The 24,791-nt window shown below is 39.5% G+C and overlaps 1 protein-coding gene across 4 annotated transcripts in view; it reads right to left on the bottom strand.

Annotated features, from left to right (window-relative positions):
* Positions 1–24,791, bottom strand: part of MYT1 (myelin transcription factor 1) — a 187,781-nt gene that overhangs the window by 53,585 nt on the left and 109,405 nt on the right. For 2 of the 4 annotated variants that reach the window (XM_031951842.1, XM_031951844.1), the window contains exons 5-13: positions 23,319–23,381; positions 19,883–20,130; positions 17,471–18,334; positions 15,081–15,215; positions 14,005–14,095; positions 9,934–10,047; positions 4,177–4,391; positions 1,998–2,203; positions 633–902 (exon numbers count right to left, since the gene is read on the bottom strand). In XM_031951842.1, the coding sequence (XP_031807702.1) occupies positions 633–902; positions 1,998–2,203; positions 4,177–4,391; positions 9,934–10,047; positions 14,005–14,095; positions 15,081–15,215; positions 17,471–18,334; positions 19,883–20,130; positions 23,319–23,381 (2,206 nt within the window). The remainder of the gene's footprint in view (positions 1–632; positions 903–1,997; positions 2,204–4,176; positions 4,392–9,933; positions 10,048–14,004; positions 14,096–15,080; positions 15,216–17,470; positions 18,335–19,882; positions 20,131–23,318; positions 23,382–24,791) is intronic. The other 2 variants (XM_031951845.1, XM_031951843.1) reach the window with 2 other exon arrangements.

Genomic DNA, 24,791 nt, shown 5'->3' with positions numbered 1-24,791 from the left:
ATAAATTCATTTGCTTTGGGTGGTTCATTGGAGCCATATGAGAAGCAAGGATAGCACTGTCTTGGGCAGCTCAGTGCTAATTTTCAGGCCAGTGAAGTGCCCACATTGGTAAGAGATATTTGGGAAACTACATGTTGTTCACTGCATACAATCATAGTCAGGATCCACACCAGTTTGAAGGTCGTCCACTCTATTCTTTGAAGGTTTTGTGTGACTGTGGCTTGTGAGAGGGTCATCACTACTGACTTGACCTAAGATAGTGGAAAAACTGAGCAAATTTAAAGATAGCTTATGGTGTGACAAGAAAAACCCCACAACAATCCAGCTTCTCTCTGACTGATGGCTTTGGCAGTTACCCTAAGACCAAGGAAGTCAGAAAAACAAGGAATAGGGCTTCAAGGTATGGACCCAGACTTGACTCACATTCCTGAGGTCAGGAACGAAAGCCATGGGAACATAAAACCAAGTTTAGGAAGGGTCTTTTCAGAAGTGATCAGTAGGAAAATAAACCCTAGCAATTTTTGTCTATTAAGGCTACTCTCAGAAGGAGACAGGATTACTTGCATCTTCATTTCTTCCTTGGGAAAGCTAGCAAAATCAAACCCTAGAACGTGCATGTTTCGGTCACCCACCTCTTCAGGCTCCTCCTCTCGCTGACGGCTGGGTTTGGTATAGTCAATGGGGCCATCCCACTCATCCTGCCGCGAGGTCTGACTGGACTGGGGTGAGGTCATGGTGCTGCTAGTGGCACTGGTGCTGTTTTGGCGTTGGGAAACATCTGGGGATTTGACACTGGGACTGCTGCTGCAGCTACTGCTGCTTGGGAAGGCATTCTCCCGTTTGCGATGTTTGTTCATGCTTAAGTCCAGAGTCCCATTTTCATCCACCTCAATGTCCATAGACTGAAATTTGAAAGATGAAATCTTTCATTAGTCATGCTACCTATCCTGAAGGCGTCTTGCATGGTAAATTAACCAAAATGAATGATGTACCCTAGAAGATCTTAGTAAAATATTTTCTTTGTGAAATGATAATGGAAGTCAATTCTATAAGCTTAAAAAAGCAACATTTCAGAAGGAGATTTCCTACTTTTCCAACCTTTGAGAGGCCTGTGGGTTTTGTTACTTAAATTCCATAGTCCAAACAGGTACCAAGCCAAATCTACATGGACACTGACCTCTAAAAATAGTGTGGGACAATGGAAAAGATTTGGAGTCAATAGATCTGGTTTTGAATTCTGCCCTGTCCCTTACAATCTGTGTGACCATGGATAGGCCAATTATCTTTTTTGAGCTTCACTTTTTTAATCTGTAAAATGAGGGAATTGGATTAGGTATAGTCTTTAAATTTATAATCCAATGATACTATTCAATTTGATTCAATAAATTTTTATTAAGCACCTGCCAGGAACTGTGGTAAGTATTGAGGATACAAATACAAAAAAAAAAGTCCTTGCCCTCAAGGAATTTATGATCTAACAGGGGAAGAAAAACACAAAAGGAAACTAAAATGGAGTGGGAGAAGGCACCCACCTCCAGAGCATGGTGAAGTGAAAAAAAGTCTTGAAGCAGTACAACAAGGTAGAAAATGAATTGGTATAAATATGACATGAAATACAGGGTAAATGATTCATCTGGAGGGAACTCATTAACTTTCAGCTCTTCAGGGACCATTGATTAACTAAGGAGAATAAAAGGATTGAAGAGTCTCAAACTAAATAGTATCATCCCACTCCTCTCCAAATAATTCTATTTTCCATATTAAGATCTGTGAGAGAAGATTGGCTAGAGCTTATCTCAATGGTCCATTCCACAATGTCAACGTCTATATCTTCAAAACTATAAATGGAGTCATTTTTTTCACTGAGTAGCTCCTCTACATCCTGACTTCACCCATCTTTCACTTGGGCACATTGGGCATCTGCACATAATGTTTTGTGAAGCCCCCATTATTACCTCTTCTATCTTTACCTCTAACCCCCGACTCCCTGAACTGACCTTGCTGGAGAGATCTTGCTGCTTCGTGCTGAGATTCTCTGGCATTTCCCAGCAGCGGGTGGAGAGATTTAAGATGGCAGTGGCAGCCATGTGCGCAGCCTCGGCATCATGGGAGTAGTCGAAGCCTGCGGAAGAAGATGACGTGCTCTTCACATAACTACCGGAGGGGCTGTGCCTGGGGGAAGAGGCCTTTGGAAAAGGTTTGGCTGCAAAAAGGGAACAACATGGGCTGACACACAACTTAACAAAAAGACAGCAGCTACTTATAAATTTGGGCGTTTAGATGGAGCTATAACTTGTAGTTATATGAGCCTAGGTCATGGGATGCTCAGGGATTCTGAGGGTGAGAGTTGCAAGAGAATCCACCCAATAAACCATTTTTAACACTTTTCCCACTTCCCTAACCTTAAGTCCTCCTTTTAAAATTCCTAACTTAAAAAAAACATATATTCAATAAGTTTAGATACACAAGCACACATAAATCTGGAAATGTTTCTTAGAAAGTAAATGGAAAATTAAATATTTAAACAAATCAATTGAAAAAAATATAAGCAAAAACTTCCAGATAGACTCTCATTGTGTTCATATTGTCAATTTTTAATTTTTGGCATCTTAAGCAACAGTCATTAACTCAATGGATTTATATTATAGTTGTAGGAAAAACATGTTATATGAAAAATTCAGGCCCAAAATGATGATACTTTGCTAGTAATTATACTGTAGCCTAAAATTGCTTTCAGATAGACTAGCAGTCAAATATAATACTTTTTTATCAGTCCAGTTATTTCCTTTACATGCCCAATAAGCCTGAAAGCCTAGAACACAGCAGGACTCATGTGTTTTTGCTCTGAATTCTATTTCACCTTACTATGAACCACTCTGGCTTATCTTATGGGAAGTTAAGTGCATGTAACTTGAAAGACTACATGCTCAAAATGATGATACCTAGAAAATATGCTCTCTCCATGAAAGGCAATAATTTCTACACAATGGCCATCAACTTAAAATGATATTTCTGATAAACACACAAGAGTCCTAGGTAGTTCATTCCTTCTTGTATTGTCCAGTCTAATCCCTGTTTAGGGGTTCAGAGGACAACTTGACAACATTCATGAGGGTGAAATGCCAATTTCAATTTCACACTGTACACTCAGAGATGCTTTTCCATTTCATAAGTATTTCTAGCACTAATGGACTTGCAATCAGCAAATTAGTAAAATAAGTGATGAGAAAAGATAGAAGGGATTATCCTAGTGGGTTTGCGGGAATTATTTTTGTCAGTACAATTATCCTGAAAATTCTTTGCTAATATTGCAAATAACACAATCTATTCAGCAAGAGAGTCACTTGTGCAGAGAAACAAATTACTTTCCCATCAGCGCTAACCCAGGATGGCAGCGGCAGTTGTGTGTACTGGCCTCCATCCAATTCCATTGTCTGATCCTTTACAGATTTAGCCCAGGAATAAAGGGAGCCTCCATCATGGGGAGCCAACTGGGATGCTTTTAAGCATGAGCACTTTTTAGAGAGCAGCTGTGTCAGGATTAAACAGGACTTTGAATTCAGGATTAGTCAGAGAGAGAAAGCTCTCTTGGGGCTAACAACATCTTCTACAAACTGTTTTCTTAAATCTTTAAACACACATATACACACGCACATACCATATATAAGTGTGGGCTTTATTTTTGGAGAAAGCTTCCAAAAATGGGTGGGGCATGTCTATGTAAAGGCTAATGATCTCATTAAAGTCTTAGAGGCTGAGCATTTTGATAATAGTGGTTGTTCAGAGTGCAGGGTTAGATGCAGGTAACAGTGATGATGGGAGTGGGATGGGGGAGGAGAACAGAAACTCTCTACCTAGAGATCTGTGTTTTGATGGTTGAGGGAATGATTTCCTAAGTACCTGAGTCAGTACCAGCTCAACCTGGACAATAGACCAGAACTGGAGAGCTCCCTTTTGAAGTCATTGGGGGCAAAGTGTGGTTTTAACTGAGAAATCTATTTGAAATGCTAGAGCTAGGGAGATGAGCCTCTGAACCAAGCATCCAGGGATGCATCTCACTCCTTTCTTGCCCCCACAAATTCTGTATCTTTGAACAGCCTACTAGCCCTGGAGGTGAAGCTTAAAGAAAAAACAGAAAGAATTATTTAAAAGAAGTCTCAATCCTTTCCAACTTACATTTAAAGGCTTTAGGTGAGGTTTCGCTAGTCTGAATCTTTGGGGCAAGCATGCGTTTGCCAAAAACCTGAGCATCAAAACTTGCATAATCGAAGGTGACCTTGGAGTACTTCTCCAGCTCCTTAGCCAGGTTGGCCCTAGGTGTGGCTGGGACCATGTTGGGCCTGTAGCTCCCATACTGAGGAATCTCCAGCTGCTTGACGAAGCACATAGGCCTGGAGGGTGGATGACAAGACAAGGAGATCAGTGAAAGCAAGGGAAATGCTCCTTTCAATAGAATGTAAGGTCAACAGGGACACATAACTTTAATCATAGCTGTGTTTTATTATGTGAGTTACATTATAGGCTATATAGATTTTTGCAGGTTGATCTGGGAACCTATTATGTCTAACACTGTATCCATAGGCAAATGGTTGAATTCTGACTCATAACTTGGAATTCAGGTTTATAATTCTCCCTACTCCTACTCTGAGAAGAAATCCTTTTCTTAGTTGAGAAGAGACTCTTATCCTTTCTTTTCTCTGCTTCCACCAGCTACATAGTAAGACAGCATTGCTCTCACAGAATGAGGGATGCTTCAAACACAGTACGGCAGAGAAGTGAGGAGAGTCTCACTCACCGCAGTCCAGTATCATCTACAAGGCATCATCCCTCCATTGTGGTGGCCTCTCCCCCACCTCCCACAATCTGGGAAAAGGAACACGATAAGTCAGACATTCCATAACTGGAGGATAGTTAGTGCTGGGCTGAAAGTCAGGAAGATCTGAATTCAAGTCCTTCTGACACATAATTTATAATGTCTGACCAGAGTCAAGTCACCAGGCCACCAAACCTATAATTTATCGGGGTTAAAATCTGTACTGGTAAAGAGGTTTCTTATCTAACACAAGCGTAGAGAAAAATAAATAGAAACATCACCCACCCAACTCCCTAAAAATTTTCACTACACCTATATCTCTCTTTATGTATACACATATAAATATCATTTGACTTTGCTGTCAAAAGATTACAGATTTTAAATTAGAAGAAATCTAAGAGGCTATTTAATCTGACCCTTTTGTTTTACAGATGAGGAAACTGAATTCTAGAGACATTAAGTAAGCTGCTTATGGTCACATAGTCACTAAGTAAGCATCAGAGGCAAGATTTTAATCCATTTCTATGATATATTAAAATAAATTAATACAGTTCTAAGAAGACATTAACAATGTATTCCTAGGAATTCCTTCTTCTTTCATGCCTAAGAAAAATACTTCATAATCTGGTTTTTTTTCCTAACAGCTACAACTCTGGGGTAAATAGATATGGTATTGTTTTTTCTCTTCTCATAGATGAGGAAACTGAGGTTGGAAGAAATGAAGTAAGTTGCCCTGAATCATAAATCAAGTTAGCAGGAAAGACATTTCCTGTCCCATTGTTCTTTTCTATGAATAAAGACCCAGAAGTCTTAAAATCAAGAATTGATATTCAGCTGTGTTAAAGTCAAGGAGAAGGGAATGGATGCTCAGAGAGCACACACACATGCATGCATGCATGCATGCACATGCATGTACTGGCTCAGGGCTGGATTTCCAGACAATCCCTTTGTTTCCATGGAGAGACAAGCCCACGTTTCTGTTGTTGGCTCAGGGTATCAGGAAAGTTAAATGGGTATGAAATTATTGATAAGTACTCTCCATCCAAATTCTCTTGTGAGAATGAGAACGATCACTCACATTTGTGTAACTTTGTAAGTAGATGGTATGAGCATTATTAAACCCGTTGCATTGTCTATGGCAAGACTTCTTAAATTTTTTTTCACTTGTGACCCCTTTTTGCCTAAGAAATTTTTGCATAACTCTGGGTATATAAGTACATAAAATAAATATGTTTATACTGATATTCATGACCCTCATATTTTGTTATGAAACCCCATATGGGATCAAAAGCCTGGGATGAAAGACATCCCGATATTGGCAGTACTGATATTGGCAGTACTAAACAAAAACTTGTTAACTTGTTTGTTTCATTTACAGCATACTCTGGAGTTGGATATCACATCAGATGATTAAGAGTTAATTTAGAAATCCAAGCCATGAACAAATTTAATGGTACTTTGTTTTATGCAGAAGGATGAGCCCAGGTACTCTGGGAAATTTTCAGACAGATGTTTCACAGAACCCAGCCAAAATCATAAAGATCTATTTCTTTTCGTTTTAAAAATATTTTTATTCCCCTTCCCCTGATTACATGTTAAAATTTTTAAGTTTTTTTTTTTAAGTTTTGAGCTTCAAATTTTATCCCTTCCTCTTTCCCTCTCCTCTTCCCACCTGAGACAGTAAGCAATCAGATATAGATTATGCATATTCAATCATATAAATTGTGGCCTATTTCTCTTTGATAACAGTTTTAGGACTGTAAATTAGAAAAGTTAGCCGCCAGGTAACTTGATCTCTCTTCCTGCTCTTTTTCCCCTTACTTCAGGTCCTTAATTAATTACAATGCTCAGAGATCCCAAAGTATAGATCTGGGAATAGAGGAAAGAGATAAAGTTTTGTTTTCCCATCAATTATTTTCTTAGAACTCCTGAGAAGAAAAGAAATCTGAAATCTGGTGAATTATCCTGGAAACGCATCAGGGATGGATTTTCTATATAAGAAGGGACAAATTGTAGCCCAGAGAGCTAGTGAGACCCACCTTAGGATGCTGACCTAACCATCTCCACTTGATGGCCCTTCTAAGTCCCAGGCTTGTATATCAAATATATAAATGGATCTATTATCTCATTGATTTGGAAGTTCCCTCTAATAATGCAGATTATAATCCATTCATGCCTGCCCATCCTCTGTGATGCTTGTCCATGTCTCTCATAAATTTGTCACCATAAAGCTTCTACCATATGTGTGAGAGGCCTTTCTAGAGTTTTCCTTACTTTATGAAGATATCAATGGAGCACTGTTGCCTTCCTGTCATCCCTTGCCCTTGCCTTATCCTATCTTCTCTTCCCATCATGTATTGGCTTTCCATAAATCTCCTTACATAAGAAAATAAATGTTTTAAATTCTGTACATGGTCTTTTTTCTTTCTTCTTTCGTAGGATATACACTGATTGCCCCCTAATCAATCACTCATTTAGGACAGAATTTGATGCTATATGTAGGAAATAATATATAGATGGGAATGATTGATTACCTCTCCTTTCAAATTTTTTCCCTGAGACTAAAATCACCAGGCCAATATAAGAAATAGTAAAGAAAAAGGCAATAAAATCATTCCCAGCCAAGTTCAAAAAAGAAAGGAAGGAAGGGAGGAAGGAAGAAAGGAAGAAATGGAGGGAGAAAGGAAGGAAAGAAGGAAGGAATGAAGGAAGAGAAAGAAGGGAAAAAAAAGAAAGCTTGGTTAATACAGCAGCAATAATTCTTATACATTTTGCATTGGAAAGTAATCCACAGAAATGTCTTTAGATTCATCATAATTCCCTGTAGCATTATGCAGTGCTACAGAAGTACGTTATTATCTTATATGTGCTCCTTGCAATGAACAATTCAATTCAATTCGAATAAATTAATAGAAGCAGAAACAGCAACTATCAAAATCACATGGGACCTCAAGAGTTATCTAATACAATGTACACCTGAACAAGAATCCCCTCCTCAAAAATATGCAACCTATCATCATCTGGGTCATCAGGCTACTGCTTGAAGACCCATTATCAAAAAAGGAATCCATTATATCCTGAGGTATCCCCTTTCACTTTTTTGGAGAGCTCACAATGTTTAGAAGTTGTTTTTTTTCCTCTTGTTTCTGCACCTTTTCTAGCCACTCTAGGGCCAAGTAAATCTACCCCTCTTCCACATGAGAGCCTTTTGAATTATTTAAAGGAAATTATCATGGACCTCTGGGTACCTTCTCTTTTTCTAGTTCAATATTCCTTGTTTCTCCTACTGAAGCTCCCATGGCATCAACTCAGGGGCTCTTTACCATCCTGATTGCTTTCCCCAGGTATTCTTGAGCTTTTCAATGTTCTTTCTAAAATAGCATCCAGAATTGAACACTATACTTCTAGATGAAGTTTTGTTAGGACAAAATGCAGTTGAGCTATCACCTCCTTTTTTTAGTCCAGAATACACTGTCTCTTAATGGAGCCTAAGATGTCATTTGCTTTTTTTGGTTGTCATATCTACCTATTGATTCATACTGAATTTGCAATCCATTAATCTTCATGAACTCAATATCTTTGCAATAAACTTACATTTAACTATACCTCTTTCATCAAGTACTTAAGAAGTTAATTTTTTAATGTATGTAAAACTTTACACTTATCTTATATTTGCTAAGTTCACTGAAATATTTGCAGATGCTGAATGTCATCCTTACTGTTGGTCATCAGAAGATCAATGGATCATAGATTTTTAGCTAGAAGAAGGGACCTTAGAGGTCAAAAAGTCCAAACTCCTTATTTTACAGATGAGGAAACTGAGGCTTTAAGAGGTTAAATGTTTTGTCTATAATCATATAGCTAGTAAATGTTAAACAGGATTTGAGCCAACATTTTCCTAACCAAGTAAAATACTTTGTGTCACATGCAAAATTAATAAATCTAGGATTCCCCTCTCCTAATTTACATGGTCAACATGGGACCTTAGAGCAGTCTAGGAGAGATCTCCTTTTCACTTGACATTGAATCATTAGAGACTAATTTTCAGAACCAATTATCCAAATAATTTTGAATCTATCATCTAGTTCATAGCTGTCTTTCTTGTTCACATGGATAATATAAGAGACTTTGTGAAATATTTAGTTAAGAACAAAAGAAACTGCAACATTTCCCCAAATCTAGCATAACCAGTTCTTGATGAAACCATGCCGAACTCTTTCTTGATCACTGCTTCCTTTTCTAGACATTCACTAACAAGTCTCTTAATAATTCACTTAAAATTCATTTTAAAGTGTTTTTTTTCCCAGAAATTAAAGTCAAGCTGAATGACCTAAATGCTGAAGTTTCCTCTCCCTTTCTTGTTTTGAACATTAGAATACTTGCTCTTCTCTAGTTATGTGGCACTTCTGATCTCCCCATTCTTTCAAAGATCACAGGCTCAGCAATGACAGCCACAACTTCTTTCATTTCCTTGAACCTACAGCCTTCATCTCATAAAGGACAGCTATTCTCTCTCTCTCTCTCTCTGTCTCTGTCTCTCTCTGTCTCTGTCTCTCTCTCTCTGTCTCTCTCTCTCTCTCTCTCTCTCTGTCTCTCTCCTGCTTATACTGGCTTTCAACTCCACATTAGCTGTTTTTGTCCTGCCTTTTTAGCTTTTTAGTCAAAAGATCATTCTACTTTGTAGAGGAAACAGAAGCAAAACAGCTGGGCAGCTTTGCCTTTCCTTATTGGTTATCTTTATCCCATTCACTGGAGCAGCAGTTTTACTTATCCCTTCTTTGATTCTCCTTTTCCCCTAGTTTAAGAATTAAGTCTGATCCAATTTACATTAAGCACTTAAAATATGCAGATCCCAGTGCTTGGCACTGGAGATGCAAAGATGGAAAATGACATGATCTCTGCTCTCAAGGAGCTTACAATCTTGAATTATCAATGAACTATCTACCCATCTTGGAATGACTTAAAAATGTTAAAACAGGACTCATCACTTAAGCAAAAGAGCCACAGAATATGAATGAGCATGTCATCAAGGGACACAGAGGGAGAGCCCTCTGAGTTCCAATTAATAAAGGTGGGTTCTCACTAATGATATTTGCTTCTGTTCTCTCTACTTCACTCACCTGAGAATCCGATCAGAATTTGAGCTACTCTTGGAAGGATCGCCCGCCTGCGGCTGTTGCTTCTCATGAGATTTGGCTAATTTTTCAGCTGCAGCAATGGGACACCCAGACAAACTAAGGAAAAAAACACAAGGAGGAAAAACTGAGCATAAGCAACAGGGAGACATCTCCCTTGGCTCAGGATTTGCACTGAATGTGTCTTAGTCTTATTGTTGCCATCTCACCCCCCCAAACATGAGCACTTACAGAGCTCTACAGGTGTGATGGGATGGGGTCACTGGAAAGGACAATGAAGAAACATCTGGAAGAAATTCTAAGCAGGGAAAGACATTTTGCCTGACCACTCATTTATTTCCTTCATTGATTCATTGTCCTCCCACTCTCTAAGAATGGGTGTCTCCAAAAGCTCTGTCCTAGATCTTGTTCTCTTTCTGCACTCTTCATTAGTTATTTCATCCATTTTTATGGTTTTACCTATCACCTCTATTCAAAAGATTCACAAATTTATTTAGCTAGCACTAATTTTCCCCAAGTCCACTCCTGAATTTTACTATGTCTGATAAATATCTAAACTTAAATATCCCTTGGCACCTGAAACTCAACATGTCTGCAAATGAACTTATCTTCTTCTCTAAATGCTCTCTCCCTCCCATCTTCTTTCCTACTAATGGCATTACCATCCATAGAGAGAGAATTAAAGAAATTGGAAGAGTTAGTTCTTAAGATAAAATGGGGATAATTATACCTGAAGTTCTTATCTCAGAGAGTTATGAGAATCAAATGAGACAATTTTTGTGAAACACTTAGTAAACCTTAATGTGCTACATGGTTGTCAGTTTTTATTGCTATTATTACTATGTGCCCCAAAGTAATAAAAAAAATCATAGTTCTAGAGCTAGAAGAGACCTTAGAGGCCATCAAGTTCCTCCTCTTATTTTTATTTAATTTTTTTCCCATTCTACACTTAACAAACACAAATAGAATGAACATTTCTTCATGCAAAGTAGGTCAGAAAGATCACAATGACAATGTGAATCTCTATCATAAACAACTCACTTCTCTTTTTAGAATTAGAACAAATTCAACATTTTAAAGCTTTTCTTTCTCTGATTTTTTCTGGCCTTTCAGTTAAAAGTTGACTTTTAAAGTCAACAAAAACTGAGGTCCAGGAAGGTTAAGTGACTTGCAAGTTATAGATGTAGTAAACATATAAGAGTCAATGTTTCCTGCACTATTTTGGGGGAACTATAGTCATGTCATCTGACATTGTTCATTAAATAAAAGCCACAGCCTTCCTGGATCTTAGGTTGTTTCCTTATCTGTAAAATAAGGGAATTGGATTAGATTGCTAAGGTCCCCTTTCAGTTCTAGATCTATGAAACTCTTAATATATGAGCCTAGGTTTGAAATTTTGGGTTTTCTTGGGGGACTTTTGCTGTATCTGATGCCCCTTATCTGATATGAGGCTCCACACATCTGGCTCCAATCTACCTTTCTAGAAGTCAAAGCTTATTGATTCTACTAACATGAACATCTCTTGCATTCATTTTCTTTGAATTACCATCTCTAGAATTCAGCCTCCTAAGTGATTTCCCTATCTCCAGTTCTTGTAAAAACAATCTTCCTAAAGTACAGGCTGCTTTCCTCTTTGAAAAAACAAAACAAAACAAAACTTCAGTGACTCTTTTGTCTAGGGGATAAAATATGAAATCCTTGACCTGGTATTTGAAGCCTTCTACATCTGGTCTCAACCTACCTTTCTAGCTTTATTCCACATTATTCCCCTTCATGTACTTTCTATTTCAAACACACTGGATAGCTAGTTCCTTCCCAAACAACATTCATCCTCCCTAGCCTCTTCGCATACAAGAACTTTATTACTGCCTACCAAAGTTCTTCTCTTATTTCAAGATTTGGCTTAGGTTCTGCCTTTCTCATGAAGTCTACCCCTGAAAGTGTTTTCTTTTTCTACCAATTTTCTTAGAATATTTAGTTGGAATCTTTTTTAAAAATTTTATCACACTTTACTTTTAATCACAATTATCTTTCTCAATGTCATATGCACCCCAGGGATGAGCTAAAGCTACTGGCTACTTGAAGACAGAGACTATTTTTATCTTATTATCCCTACTGTTGAACATAGTGCTTTGCACACACTAAGTGCTTTTTTGTTGAATTGACTTTGTTGCTGAAATCTAAATCTAGCTCATTGATCTTCAACAAACATTCTTTGGAGTCACTCTCTTCACCCTCTAAGAAAGGGTAGCATCACAGGCTGCTTCTATCTGCCACACACACTGTAGATATTCTCAGAAAATACCAAGTCAACAATGGAATTTCATTTTAATTAGAGTATTTGCCCCCCAAAAAAGGAAGGGAAAGGGACATCTTAAGTTGTGGGCCAGGAGATCAACATTGCATTCTACACAGTTGTTGGCTGTCTTTGGGTATGGAGTTGTTTTGATTGACTTTCAAGAGCTTTAAGTAAGAACTCTTTGAAAAAGAACACATCCTCATTCTTGTTGTCTGGATCTAACTCAAAACTGAGCTATGATGGCAAGCCTGATAGCTTATTGTGTCTAAAAAGGACTCATTCCCCTCATTTAACTAAGGAAAAAACAGATCCAGAGAGTTTGGTGACTTGCCTAGCCATTTGTGACAAAATCAAGAAACGAACCCAAGCCCTTTGACTCCTAACCCAGAGCTATGCAATGATGGTAACTAGTCACAATCCAAATGCCCAGGAGAGGGAGACTGGATCATGGAAGGCGGTTCTCTAAATCCATTTTCTAAATGAGCTGTCCAGTGAAATTAGACAATCACCATCTGTTACAGCCCAACCAAGGAAAGGGCTCATTATTGACTCCATCGGGGAAAATTCCTTCTTGCTTTCCTGCTGCTCATGTTCTATAAAGTGTGTGTGTGTGTGTGTGTGTGTGTGCGTGCACAGCTTATTTTTATATAACACTATTAGCCTTGGGCTCAGCCAAAAGGGAAGAAAGACACTATGATCCGACTGTCACAAGAGCTAAGATTTGGTTTGACTTTATTATGGCCACCCAATACAACCTTTTATTAAGACATTATTATTAATTAAAGATTATTAAATATAACCTTTTTATTAAGATATCTAGCCTGCAAAGGGTCTTGGTTGGCTTATAAACTAAATAATTACAGGATTCTATGAAGTCTCCTAGATAACAGACATTGGATAATGTGAAAATAGAGAGAGAGATGTTTGCATTTTTTAACATCAAACGAATATAAAATAAAATAATTTAGCAACTTAATTCTGTCTTGGAGTGATAATAGTATAATTATAACGAGTTTTTAAGTTTAACTTTATCTGGTTTATTAGACTGGAAGATTTATTTCTCAGTAATACTAGTAGTAGACTGTAAGTTTTCCTTGGATGAAGTGAAATTCTATCTCTACCAGCATCTAGCACAGTGCTCTACACATAGGAGGTACTTAATACATGTATATTACATGAATGAATGAATGCATGAAATAAGGTATGACTGGTCTAGGTAGAAATGATCATTGATAACACAAGGAATTAATGCATTTGGATGAGAGTTATGGAAGTCTGTTCAATCAGCTTTAAGTTATCTTCATCATGGGGGACAGGCATGGAATAGATCATTAAAATCTACATATGACCCACAGTTCAACCTCTAATTTGAGTATTTTCCCCTTAATTTTCCTGTTGCCTCTCAACTAAGAAGAAAAGACCACTCAGTTTATGTCTTGTAAATAACTTTCTGGCCCCAGTTTCCAACACGATTGGCCACCCTATATTACCCTTTTTCCAGTTTTGTCCTTTTCTCTCTTCCTTCCCAGTTAGTATCTCCCTAAGCTCCCTCAGAGTTATAGGCAAGTATGATAGCCAGGCTTGTAGGGAATAGGAATCACAAAACAGAAAACTCTGGGTTTTCTTTAGCCCCAGGGACTGACTCTTTCAGGCTATGTGCCAACAGGCTACTGTTGCATTAGACACAGTTGTTAGCAGTTTGCAGTCCCCTGAGTGGGTTGGTGGCTCCACCCTCCTATCAGCTGCATGACAAGTACCTTCTGTGTGTGTTCCGGTTGCTGTTTACGTGACCTTGCCCTGTACAGCCAGGAGTGGGGCATTTCAACACATTCTCATGCATGGCCAAGACTGTAGGAGAGACAGGGAGGGAGAAAAGGAAAGAGGTGAGGCAAAGTTGAAAAAAAAAGAGACAGGCAATTAAATCATTCTACAAGCCACATTCTAGGACTTCAGCAAAAAGAAACATTCATTTAAGGTTTATCTATAGGAAAGTAAGAGTTGTAGACATTCACTCTTAAACTAACACTGAGATTTAGGTCAAGTATAAAGTATAGCGGAGGTAGAGTCTGTGTATGTGTTCCTATGCGTGAGGGCGCATGACTGTGTGTGATGTACAGAAAGTAGGAGTAAATGAGCCATCTACTTCTTTCAAATTCTGCCTTTCTATAGCAGAAAAAACATGTGCCTGGTGTTATTGTCTTTAATCCTTCAGATGCACTGTGGTTTTCATATAATTCTAATCTTCCCCCTGCAGCGATAACCTTAAACATGAAGAAAATAATTTGCTTTCCAAGATTTTCTTTTTGTTTGTTTTGAATTCAAGCTAATATGGTGACCATTCTCATTTCCCCAGCTCCTTGTCTCTCCAACCCAATTCCTGAAGTTCTGTGTTTAATACCAGCCTGCAACCTTTGGGATGACAGATAAAGCCAATTTGGTCATTATCCCATTATCCCACACACCCAATGATGAATGTTATTTATGTTCCAAGAGTGTTCTATTTCAGGCTCAGGGAGAGATGGACCATAGCTTGTATTCTGGAATACCATCCACATGTACCCACTGGCTATCTGCAGGAACATCTGACATGTTGTAATTGTGAGTTCAATGACTGGTTATGGGGAATGTTTTATGTGGGCAGTCCTTATGACACTGGATCTGGAGCTTATGGGTAATCAGAGGAGCTGGGCAAGTATCTGACAGCCCAAGGCACAATGAGACCTGGCCTGAAATGAACTGTTGGCCCTGTTTAATGACACCAATGCATTGAGAGCTTTGAGGTTTGGACAGACATCATGGTCTAATGTGAACAGTGACTGTGAAGAGTACTTACTCTCTGGAGGAATCCTGTCCTTATGGGGGCAGCCAGACAGACTCCGATGATGAGGGTACAATCCTGTGACATGACCAGTCCCATCACAACCTGGAGTGGGACATTTGATCTCACGCTTTTCAGCTCTTGAAGCATCTAGGAAGGAATACAAAGGGGGAAGACTGGAGTTTCCTTTGACTTAGGGGACATGGACAGATGATCCCAGACAGAGGGAGAATAAGAAAAGGAAAGTTACAATATATAACACCAGTTTGCTATTCAGAGAAGGGGGAGCTGAAAGATAAGTTCATGGAAGGTGACACAGGGATTTCCTGAGCCTAGAACTGTACTACCAAATGTCCAGCCAGAATGAAGAAGTGATAATAATCCCGGTGTAACTAGGGGAAACTGTTTCTTCCTAACATCAACCATGTGGACAGAAATTGAAAATTTCAGTCAATGATCCAAATATTTCTAGCCAAAGAGCTAGGTACAATTACAGACCAGTAGAGCTGGGATGTTGGACATCAGCTAGCTTAACTGCTTTATTTTACAGATGGAGAACTTAAAGTCAAAAAAGTGGAATTGACCAATTCAAAGTCACTAAATCAGTGATTAATAGAAGTAAGATTAGAACTCAGGTTTCCAATTCTGTCTAGGGTAGTTGATATCTGGATAGTTGAGGCAGCAAGGTTATACAGTAGATGGAATCTGGGCCTGAAGTCTGGCCCCAAGTTCAAATCTAACCCCAGACACTTAGTAGCTGTGTGACCTTGGGCAAGTCACTTAACCCTGTTTGTCTCAATTCCTCATGTGTAAAAATGATCTAGAGAAAGAAATGGCAGATACTTCAGTATCTTTGCCAAGAAAACTCCAAACAGGAACATGAAGACTTAGATACAGTTTGTTGTTGTTTGTCCTTCATTCCCAAAGAGAACCATAACAGTAGGGGGGGGTGATGCCATGACATGCAAGTAAACTGGATTTAATTGAGGGAGGGCTCTGCAAAGTTACCACCTTCACTTTCTCTTCTGGAGCCATTTGAGTCCAGTGGCAAGATATAGATCAGGATGACTGAAGATAGCCCTTTTTAAGAATATGGAGCACTCCCATTCCATTCTTCCCTATTCCCTGGACAAATGACTGGTCAGGGGAAATACTATGTACAGAATTCTCTTACTGGAAGTCTTTAGGCAAAGACTATACACAGGATCACTTGTTAAGGATTTCCTAAAGACTTGTCTTGTGAACTTATAGGTTGAACTGAGATCACTTCCAACCCTCCAAGTTTGGGACCCTGCAACTTTTAAAGCTATTTATATCTATCATTTGGGTCAAATTTGTAAAAAAAAAAAAAAAATTCAAATGAATTCTCCAAGCTTTTTTGAATTGGCAGGATGAGATTTTAAAACACTAGAGGCATTTAGGAGGAGATTTAGGTCCTCTGGTGACAATATTCAAAATTTCTTTTGCTAACTGCTAACATTTGCATAGCTCTTTAGGTTTACAGAGCACTTGACATTTTTTTTCTCTTCCAATACTTTAGAGAGTCTATCTTTGCCTGGCCCTCATTCTTCTTCCCATCAATTGATATTGATTGATAGGATCTGTAACAGTTCTCATCACTACTTACTGCAGGTTAACCCAGGAACCTTCTTAAGGATAGAACCAAGCTGCATTTATCTTTCATTCAGCAGTAGCTTTATTTTTGACTGGATTCTTGATGCTTCTTCCCACCTTCCACCTTTCTGTCACTCTCTATTGGTTGCTACCCAGTCAATATTCGAGGAAAAGAAGGCAGTTTAAATTCCATTTGACGGGGCCAGCTATATGTGAGTAGTAACATTCACATTTTTTTTTCTTTTACATTTTTTTTTCACATTTAAAAAACTACCTGTAGGGCAGGGGTCTGGCTTGAGAGAAAGGGAACTAAGTTAGGAAAGCAGCCTAGAGATTGGATTAGCACCTGGTTAGCCTAGAAAGAAGCTTTTAGAGCCTGGAAAAGCTGTGCTGGGCGGGGAGCTGGGACAGGACATGTATAGGAAACAGTCATGGAGAGCAAGAAACGAGGGTGGAGAGAAGGGACTAAGTCAACCACGGGGAGTGGGGATTAAAGATAGGGAGGAGAGAGCAGGGACCCAGGTGGCAACAGCCGTACGGGGGGCATGGTGTCCTGGCATACTGTTCAGGAGGTGACTAAAACGGAGAGTATAGTGAGAGTGGGTCGGAGGTATACTAGCACATAGGTAACCCTTACTAAGGTTTAAGGATATTTATCGATTGATTCATAGATTGGGGGCGTGGCGCTTTGGCAGGGATCAGGCTCAAGGCCAGGAGAGACTGGCTCCGGGGCGAATCTGTTAACAGGCTGCGGGAGGAGGAAGGGCCCCAACGGCGCAGGACCACCTTACCTTTACTATAGTAATTTTTCCGGACTGTGTCCAGGGGCCTGTTTGGCTTGCCGTCTGCTGGGAGTGGTTTCCCCGCTTCTGCCGGCAGCCGGCCTGGCTCCCGCACTACCCGCACTTGCTCGGCCTTTAGAGCGATGGCCTGTTCCAGGAGACCCAGGTTCCCCCGGGTCATCATGTCGTACATGTCCGACTCGTCGGTCACCGCAGACTTCTGGGAGTGTGCATCGTCGTCCTTGTCGCCGTCGGAGCGCACCTCGACGATGACCGAATATTCAGGCTGAGGGCTGAGCTGACTGGGGCAGTGAGGCTTTGGGGGATCCTGAGAGGCGTGGGGTACTTCTTCGCAGACCACTTCAGGGGGTTTCTCTTCCTCCTCCTCGTCCTCTTCCTCCTCTTCTTCCTCTTCCTCCTCGTCCTCGTCTTCTTCGTCATCATCTTCATCCTCTTCCTCATCGTCCTCTTCCTCTTCGGTGACCTGTGCCCCAGTCTGGGCTTTGCGGGAGTCCTGACTGGCCAGACCTTTTCGGGATTCCAGACACAACTCTCCTCCCCTCTCGCCTGTGACCTCAATGACCTCCTCAGCGTCTTCGGTCTGGATGAAGATTTCCTTGTCTCCCTCTTCCCCGGATACCTCTCCACCGGCCCTGTCCTGAACCAGGTGGACTATGTTGGCTCCAGCCTTGGCAGCTTGCCCTTGGCTCTCAGGCAGCTGGCCCTCAATAGCCAAGGTTTCTTCTGCAATTTGGCCCAAGTTTAAGAGAGAAGTGGCAATGATTTCCTGGTAGCTGCTATAATTGGCCTTGGAGGGGCCGGTTGGACCACTGGATGCGTTAGGTCTGTAGTGGGACTTGGTAGGGCTCCTTCCTATACAAAGAAGAGACTAGCTATGAATACTTCCCTTTCCTTCCCAGGCCTAAGTGCATCTTGATCTGATAATAGCAAAAATATCACTGACAGATGGTTAGCACTTTGTATATTTCTTGTTTTAATTTGCATTTATTTATTAGTCACACATATTTTCTTCTCCCAAATAGACCCTGAACTCCAGACACTCCTGTCTTATTCCTCTGCCTTATTTATAGAAAAGTTTGCAGTTAATGGCTTCTAAATCAATAAGACCTGGATTCAAGCCTTACCCCTGGGGCTCCTGACAACTCTAACTAAAACTACAGATAAAGAAGAAGGTGCCTTAGTTTTGGTAAAATAAAAGCTCCTTACCATGAGTTCCTAATCAAATCACAAGGTGAGTAAAAGAAGAAAAAAAAAATTAAATATGGCAGACATCCATGACTAGAAAAGGAGATTTGTGGAACTTGTGGAATGAGAAACAGAAGACAAATAGTCCAAATATTATATTGGTAAAGAAGGTTCTGTTGCACTGAATGGACCCTGGGAGGATTTATGAAAGACCTGAATGAGAAATATATACAGGAAATGCTTCATAAGGCTGTGAGCTGTACTAGTGGTGAGGATAATTCATACTAGTAAAATCCTAACTCCATTAAAGTACCAAAGGTAATTATGCAAACTAACAGAAGAGCCTTCAGATCCCTAAATTCCATTTCATTATAAAATTTCCTTCTCACTTCTCCCTTACCATCTTTCAATGTCATTCTCTTCTTTCCCCTAACCTCCCAAATTTTCTCATCCAACAAAGACCTTTCTTATTCCTGCACCCTTGACCCAGAGACCAAGGAAAATTTTCACTAAAAGAATACAGGAAAATCTCTCTTTTGTCTAATTTCCTGTAAATCTAGACTAATTTCTTTTAGGCCAGGGCTCATATAAGCCCAAGTTTAAAGAAAAAATGAAGCCAGCACTGCCATGTTAGAATAATTCTTTCTCATAATAAGGTATTAAAAATGCACTTTACTCTGTCATGGCTAAATCAAATGTTTGTAAATTGGCTCATTTTAAATGCATTAGAGGACTACATTTTTAAAAGGGGGATTTGCAGTGAATCCTTTTGCTGGTTAAATCACTTCTGTAATTTATGTTTTGTAATATGTCCTTTTTCATAACATTTTTTTTTTCTTAATTCTGAGCTCAGGCCAACAGGACATTTACAAGGGACAGACTCGGGCAATCCTGAAAGGCACACACCACTGCAGGTGTCTCTCCCATGTCAATTATTTGGTCTTTTCTGAGGGAGCCTCCCAGAATTCCTGAGGACAAGAAACCTCTTGTTTTCAGAGGGGCTGTGTATGCTCTTGATTTGGGAAGGCTGAGCCAAACTAGTGTCCATCCTCCTTCAAACATGGGACTCCCTTGACATCCTCTCCCTCCCCTGACACTCTGCCTCCCTCCCCCACACCAGGATTCACAGGGACTCTAATTCTTCTGCAGCTACACTAAATGCCCTTTGTTCAAAATGTGAAAAAGCAAACTTTCTAATCAGGGTTGACAAAGCACCTTCAGCTGGCTCTGGGCTATGAATCTCCTCCTGTTCTATGGGTTCAGGCTCTTCCTCTTCCAAAGTTCCTTCCGATTCATCAGAGACAGAATCCTCCTTCACCTCCGTCTCCTCACTGCCATCACTATCTACATTGTAGCCTTCATCAAGAGCCAGCTTCAGAGGATGAGATTTCCTCTTGGACACCAGGTGCTCCGCCTCCGTGTCTTGAAGCTTTCTTTTCTTTGCTAGAGGACAGCTTTGTAAACTGGAAGGAAGAAAAGACTCAGTTTAGCAGAGGCACAAGGAAGTCTACACATAGATGGGACCTAGGGAGGTCAACACATCAATTTTGTTGCCCAGGTTGTAATAGCCAAATAGTGCAGATGAGAATTTGCTTTGTTTTTAATATTTCCAGGGTTAAGGGAAAAAGATTGATTGCATGAGCTTCTTCAACCAGTCTTTATAGAATTTAAATATTTTCACAATCAGAACAACTCTTTTCTGAATCTCACCCCTGATAACTTATGACATTACACAACCATTTCCTTATTCTATCCTCAGGTTAGGTTAGGATGATTGTCAGGAATACCAATTAAGATAAACTTCTCTTCTTTTAACTCTTCCTACCTCCCTTTTCTTCTCTTCTTCCCCCTCCCCCATGCATCCCCAACATTTTCTAGTTGTTCAACACTGGACAAGCCACTTAATCTCTGTCTCAGTTTCCTTATCTGTAAAATGGGGATAATAATGCTACCTACCTTTTAGGATTGTTGTGAGGATAAAGTGAGTTAGTACTCGTGCTCTCTAAACCTGAAAGTGCTAGCTAATAAATGCTAGCTATTATATTATTTCCATTGTTTATACTCTCCTTAACTTTGTGATTTTAGTGATAACTTCATAAAATGATGATTAGAATATAATCTCCTTGAAGGCAACAGTTTTTCATTTTTATCTTATTCTTAGTACTTTTAAGACAGTACCTGGCACATATTAAGTTATTTAATAAATGTTTTTTGAATAAAGAATGAATGAATACATGAATAATGCAATGGTTATCTGAAAAGCCTTCACAAAATGAGCCTCATTCTAATTGTGGAAAGAAAATTCAACACAGCCAATATTTCTTAAAAATATAGAAAATGATAGAGGGGTCATGATCCTGCAGTAGGGTTAATGTTGCAAAAGGGAAGATGTTTCCCCAAAATGTAATATTACATTACTTGTGACTTGCCTATTTCCACATAGCTAGTAAGTGTAAGTAAAACATAAACTTGGCATCCTACCGATTCTAAGTCCAGACCTCCTTCTATTGAGCCACACTGCCTCCCTAAAGAAATCAAAGTTTAGCCCTTCAAACTATAGGCCAATGAACCCAATCTCAAATTTCTAGAATTGTAATTAATTGAATGTTTTATGGGTCCTTAGGAAAAGGTGATCACTATATACAAATATGAATTTATTAGGACACATTCCATTCTTTTCCCTTTTGGCAGAATTACTAGACTGTCACTAGGATGTCATAGACATAATGTACTTGAATTCCAGCAAGGCGTTTGACACAATGACTCATATAATATATTCATGGTCAAGATGGAGAGATGTAGACTAGATGGAGAGGGTTTATGAGGGTTTGGACTTAGTTGAATGACTAGAGTTAAAGAGTTGTATTTAATGGATTAATGTCAGCCTAGATAGGGCATCTCTAGTGGAGTGCTCTAGTGATCTCTCACTGGCCCTGTTCTGTTCTAAAATTTAGGAGTGATTTGGATAATGGTGTAGATGGTAGTCATTATGCTTCACACAAAACCAAGAGAAATAGATACTGCATGGTAGAGTTAAGATCCAGAAAGATCACAAGAAATTAAAACAAAGGCTCAAAGCTAATAAGGTAAAATCTAATAGAGATAAATGGTAATTTCTGCTTCTGGATTTAAAAACAATCAATTGTTCAAGTAAAGGTGAAAAAAAGGTATTGCTAGGAAAAGCTAATGTGAAGAAGACCTGGATTTTACTAATCTAAAAATGTTATGTGAGTTAACAATGATACTAGTATTTTTTAAGCTAGTACAATCTTGGGCATCAATAACAGAAGCTTAGTGTTCAGAAAAAGAAGTTGTAGTTCTGCAAACTGTGACCTGGTCAAACAGAGTGTTAGATTGAGAGCAGGATAAGCAGCTGAGGCTTTCTGCAGATGCTAACATTGAGGGGGAGTTTGCTGTTTCCAAGAGATGTGAATTTTTTTCTCATGATAATCTGGAGACTGTGGTCCACATGCCTTATGCATTGAGCTTCTCTATTATTTCTTGTCCCTATTGGTGTTGAGAAAGGAGGTATAGCGGTGAGCATCTGGAAAGGGCAAAAGAATAACATTGAACGTAAGTAAGAAAAAGTTGTAGGAATAGGCTTTCCTGGTGCCTTTACTCCCCAGGAGATAGTGGATAGGAATGCAATGCCTTTAGGATCTATTCTTTCTGGGAATTTCCTGGCCAGTTGATGCCTAAGAGTTCCCAGGATGGTGAAGTAGACTGTCTCCTTAGAAAAGTCATTGGTCAAGAAGAAACTGAATCTTTTCACCACAGCTTTCTGGGATTCCCTTAGGATCCTCTCTTTCTAGCAGAAATTCTCCCTCTGGAGCAGTCCAGAATCCAGTCCAGCAGTTCTGGAGAAAGCAGATGATTAACTATCTTCCTGGGTAGACAACTCTTAACCTATGGAAGCACTTCATTCTCTCTGGAGTAGAGAATTCCTGTTTGTGGAAGATCAAGAATCTGAGGACCCTGTTCTCTCTTCATGGTAGATGAGTGGAGGGTATACTGGAGTTGGGGAATCCTGCAATTCTCCTTTCAGTCAAATCATATGGAAATATTACCCCTAGTATTGGGTGTCACATTTTAAGAAAGATATTGGTAAACCAAAGCACAAGAACTTGAAGGGATTCAAGTCCCATGTGATTCTGTCTAGGGCTATGTTGTGGAAAGAGCCTTGAATCAGAAATTAGCAGGCCTGGGTTTGAATACTGGGCCTTGGCTCTGGTTAGTTGAGTGACTTTCCTCATCTATAAAATTAGAACTAGATGATCTATAAGGTTTTTTTTCCTTTTTCCCTAAATCCTATGATTTTTTGTAAAATCATGGCTGTAACCTTCTGTGATCAATTTAAATTTGTGCAACACTGTTCAGCCACAGATACCAGGAACTACAAAGCTCTCCATGCTACTTCTAATGGTTGATATCAAGGGTTGAATTTTAAAAAAAAACACTGAATGCATTTTGAAGCAAGTAGATTCAGGGATATACCATAAGAGCCTACAGCAGCTTAGTTAGTTCTTGAATCCAATTACAGATGTATCTCCTTCCTGACCCAGCAGGGAAGAAAAGGCACATCCAGATGAGCACCATCTGGCCTTTTCCCTCCTCTTTGCAAATCTTTTGCTTCCCAGCAAAGGTGTCTTACCTTCTGTGCCTTGAATACTTCCCACGGATGTGCCCTGAACCATTGCATCCTGGTGTGGGGCAGCTTGAGAAGGAAACAAACAACAATATAAACTTGGGGGTGACTTTGAGATTTGGTTTTAATCAGAATGAAGAATCTGCATTTAAGGAATAACCTCCCCCCTCCAGGAAAATCTATATAGTGGAAAATAATTTTATTTAAATCGTTCTCGTCCCTTTGCATTCCAACTAGGAAAGAAGGATAGAACGGCTGCTTGCAGTTTGCTAAAAATTAATGAAATGACTCACCCCATTTAATTAAATGAATGGTTCATTATAGTTTTATGAGTATGTTTAATTAAAGATCTGTATGTGTGTAAGACCAAGTCTTTTAAAACCCGGCATCTACTGTATCTTGCTTCCCTTCCCCATGGATACATATTTACAGCTGCAGAGATAGACTCGGCCACTTCTTTTTAAATTGTTCATCCACAGAATTTTGCAGTGGTTTGTAACCACATTTAAGATTCAGTCAATAGCAGTCACCCCCTTTTGATGTTGTCTGTACCTCTTGTGAATATCTGAATTTTGCAGAGGGGCCTCCCTAAGGCACACAGGATGGTAAAATTTTCTACCATCATCACCCAAGATTCTAAAGATGCCATTTATCTGGAAAATGAAGGGTTTGGACTAGATGGCCTCTGAATTCCTTTCTACTTTAGATCAATGATCTTATGAAATCAGGGATGAATGTAGCTTGCCCCACTCCGGAATTTCTGCCCTGTATATTCATTCCTTTCCAACCAAAAAGTATTAAGTACTGAAAGTAAAAGTTCACTCCAGGCTTCTCAATCTCATGCTAAGGCAGACCTAAAGAACTCACTTTCTAAGTCTCAGGGATTGCCCCAGATGCAGTAAGGCATTGATTCGCAGATGCAGACTGAGTACTATCTACATATGTTTCATTTGCAACCCAGAAAATGAACCAGTAGAAGAAAAAGGTGGGAATTGTGCCTTGAGACTGAACAGAAAAGTGAGCTAAACCAGGAAAGCAAAGCTAACAAATGCATCTTCTTTTAAGTTCTTTATATTATTTCCTAGTTTCTAGGACCAGATGGAAAAGGCTGCTGAAGATATACTTGGGACCACAGTGACTGAGGGCTTAGTTTTCCTATAGATTTGGCTTCTTGTAGCTGAGGCTGGAGGTTAAAGGCTATATTCTGGCCATTAGTTGCCTCATCTTCTGCCTCCCACAGTTGTTAACTGATTGAGGGAGAAAGTTTAGGTTGAGAATTTGAGGTTTGTATTTCTTGATGTTAATCTGCCCTGCTCTAACCTCAAAAAAAGGGCAAATTGTGATTGAATCACTGCAGAAAGGTCTTCACCCTCTTTCTCACTGGAAATGTTTTGACCTGGAGAAATTCAGCTTGTCCTGACATGATGCTTCTTCTCTTAGAATGCTGACTTCGTGGTCAAGAATCTATTCCCTGGCAGC

The sequence above is a fragment of the Sarcophilus harrisii genome, chromosome 2, assembly GCF_902635505.1.
Source record: "Sarcophilus harrisii chromosome 2, mSarHar1.11, whole genome shotgun sequence".
NCBI classification, from domain to species: Eukaryota; Metazoa; Chordata; class Mammalia; order Dasyuromorphia; family Dasyuridae; genus Sarcophilus; species Sarcophilus harrisii.
Note: the sequence above shows the minus strand (reverse complement) of the source record. Positions and strands in the feature narration are given on the sequence as shown.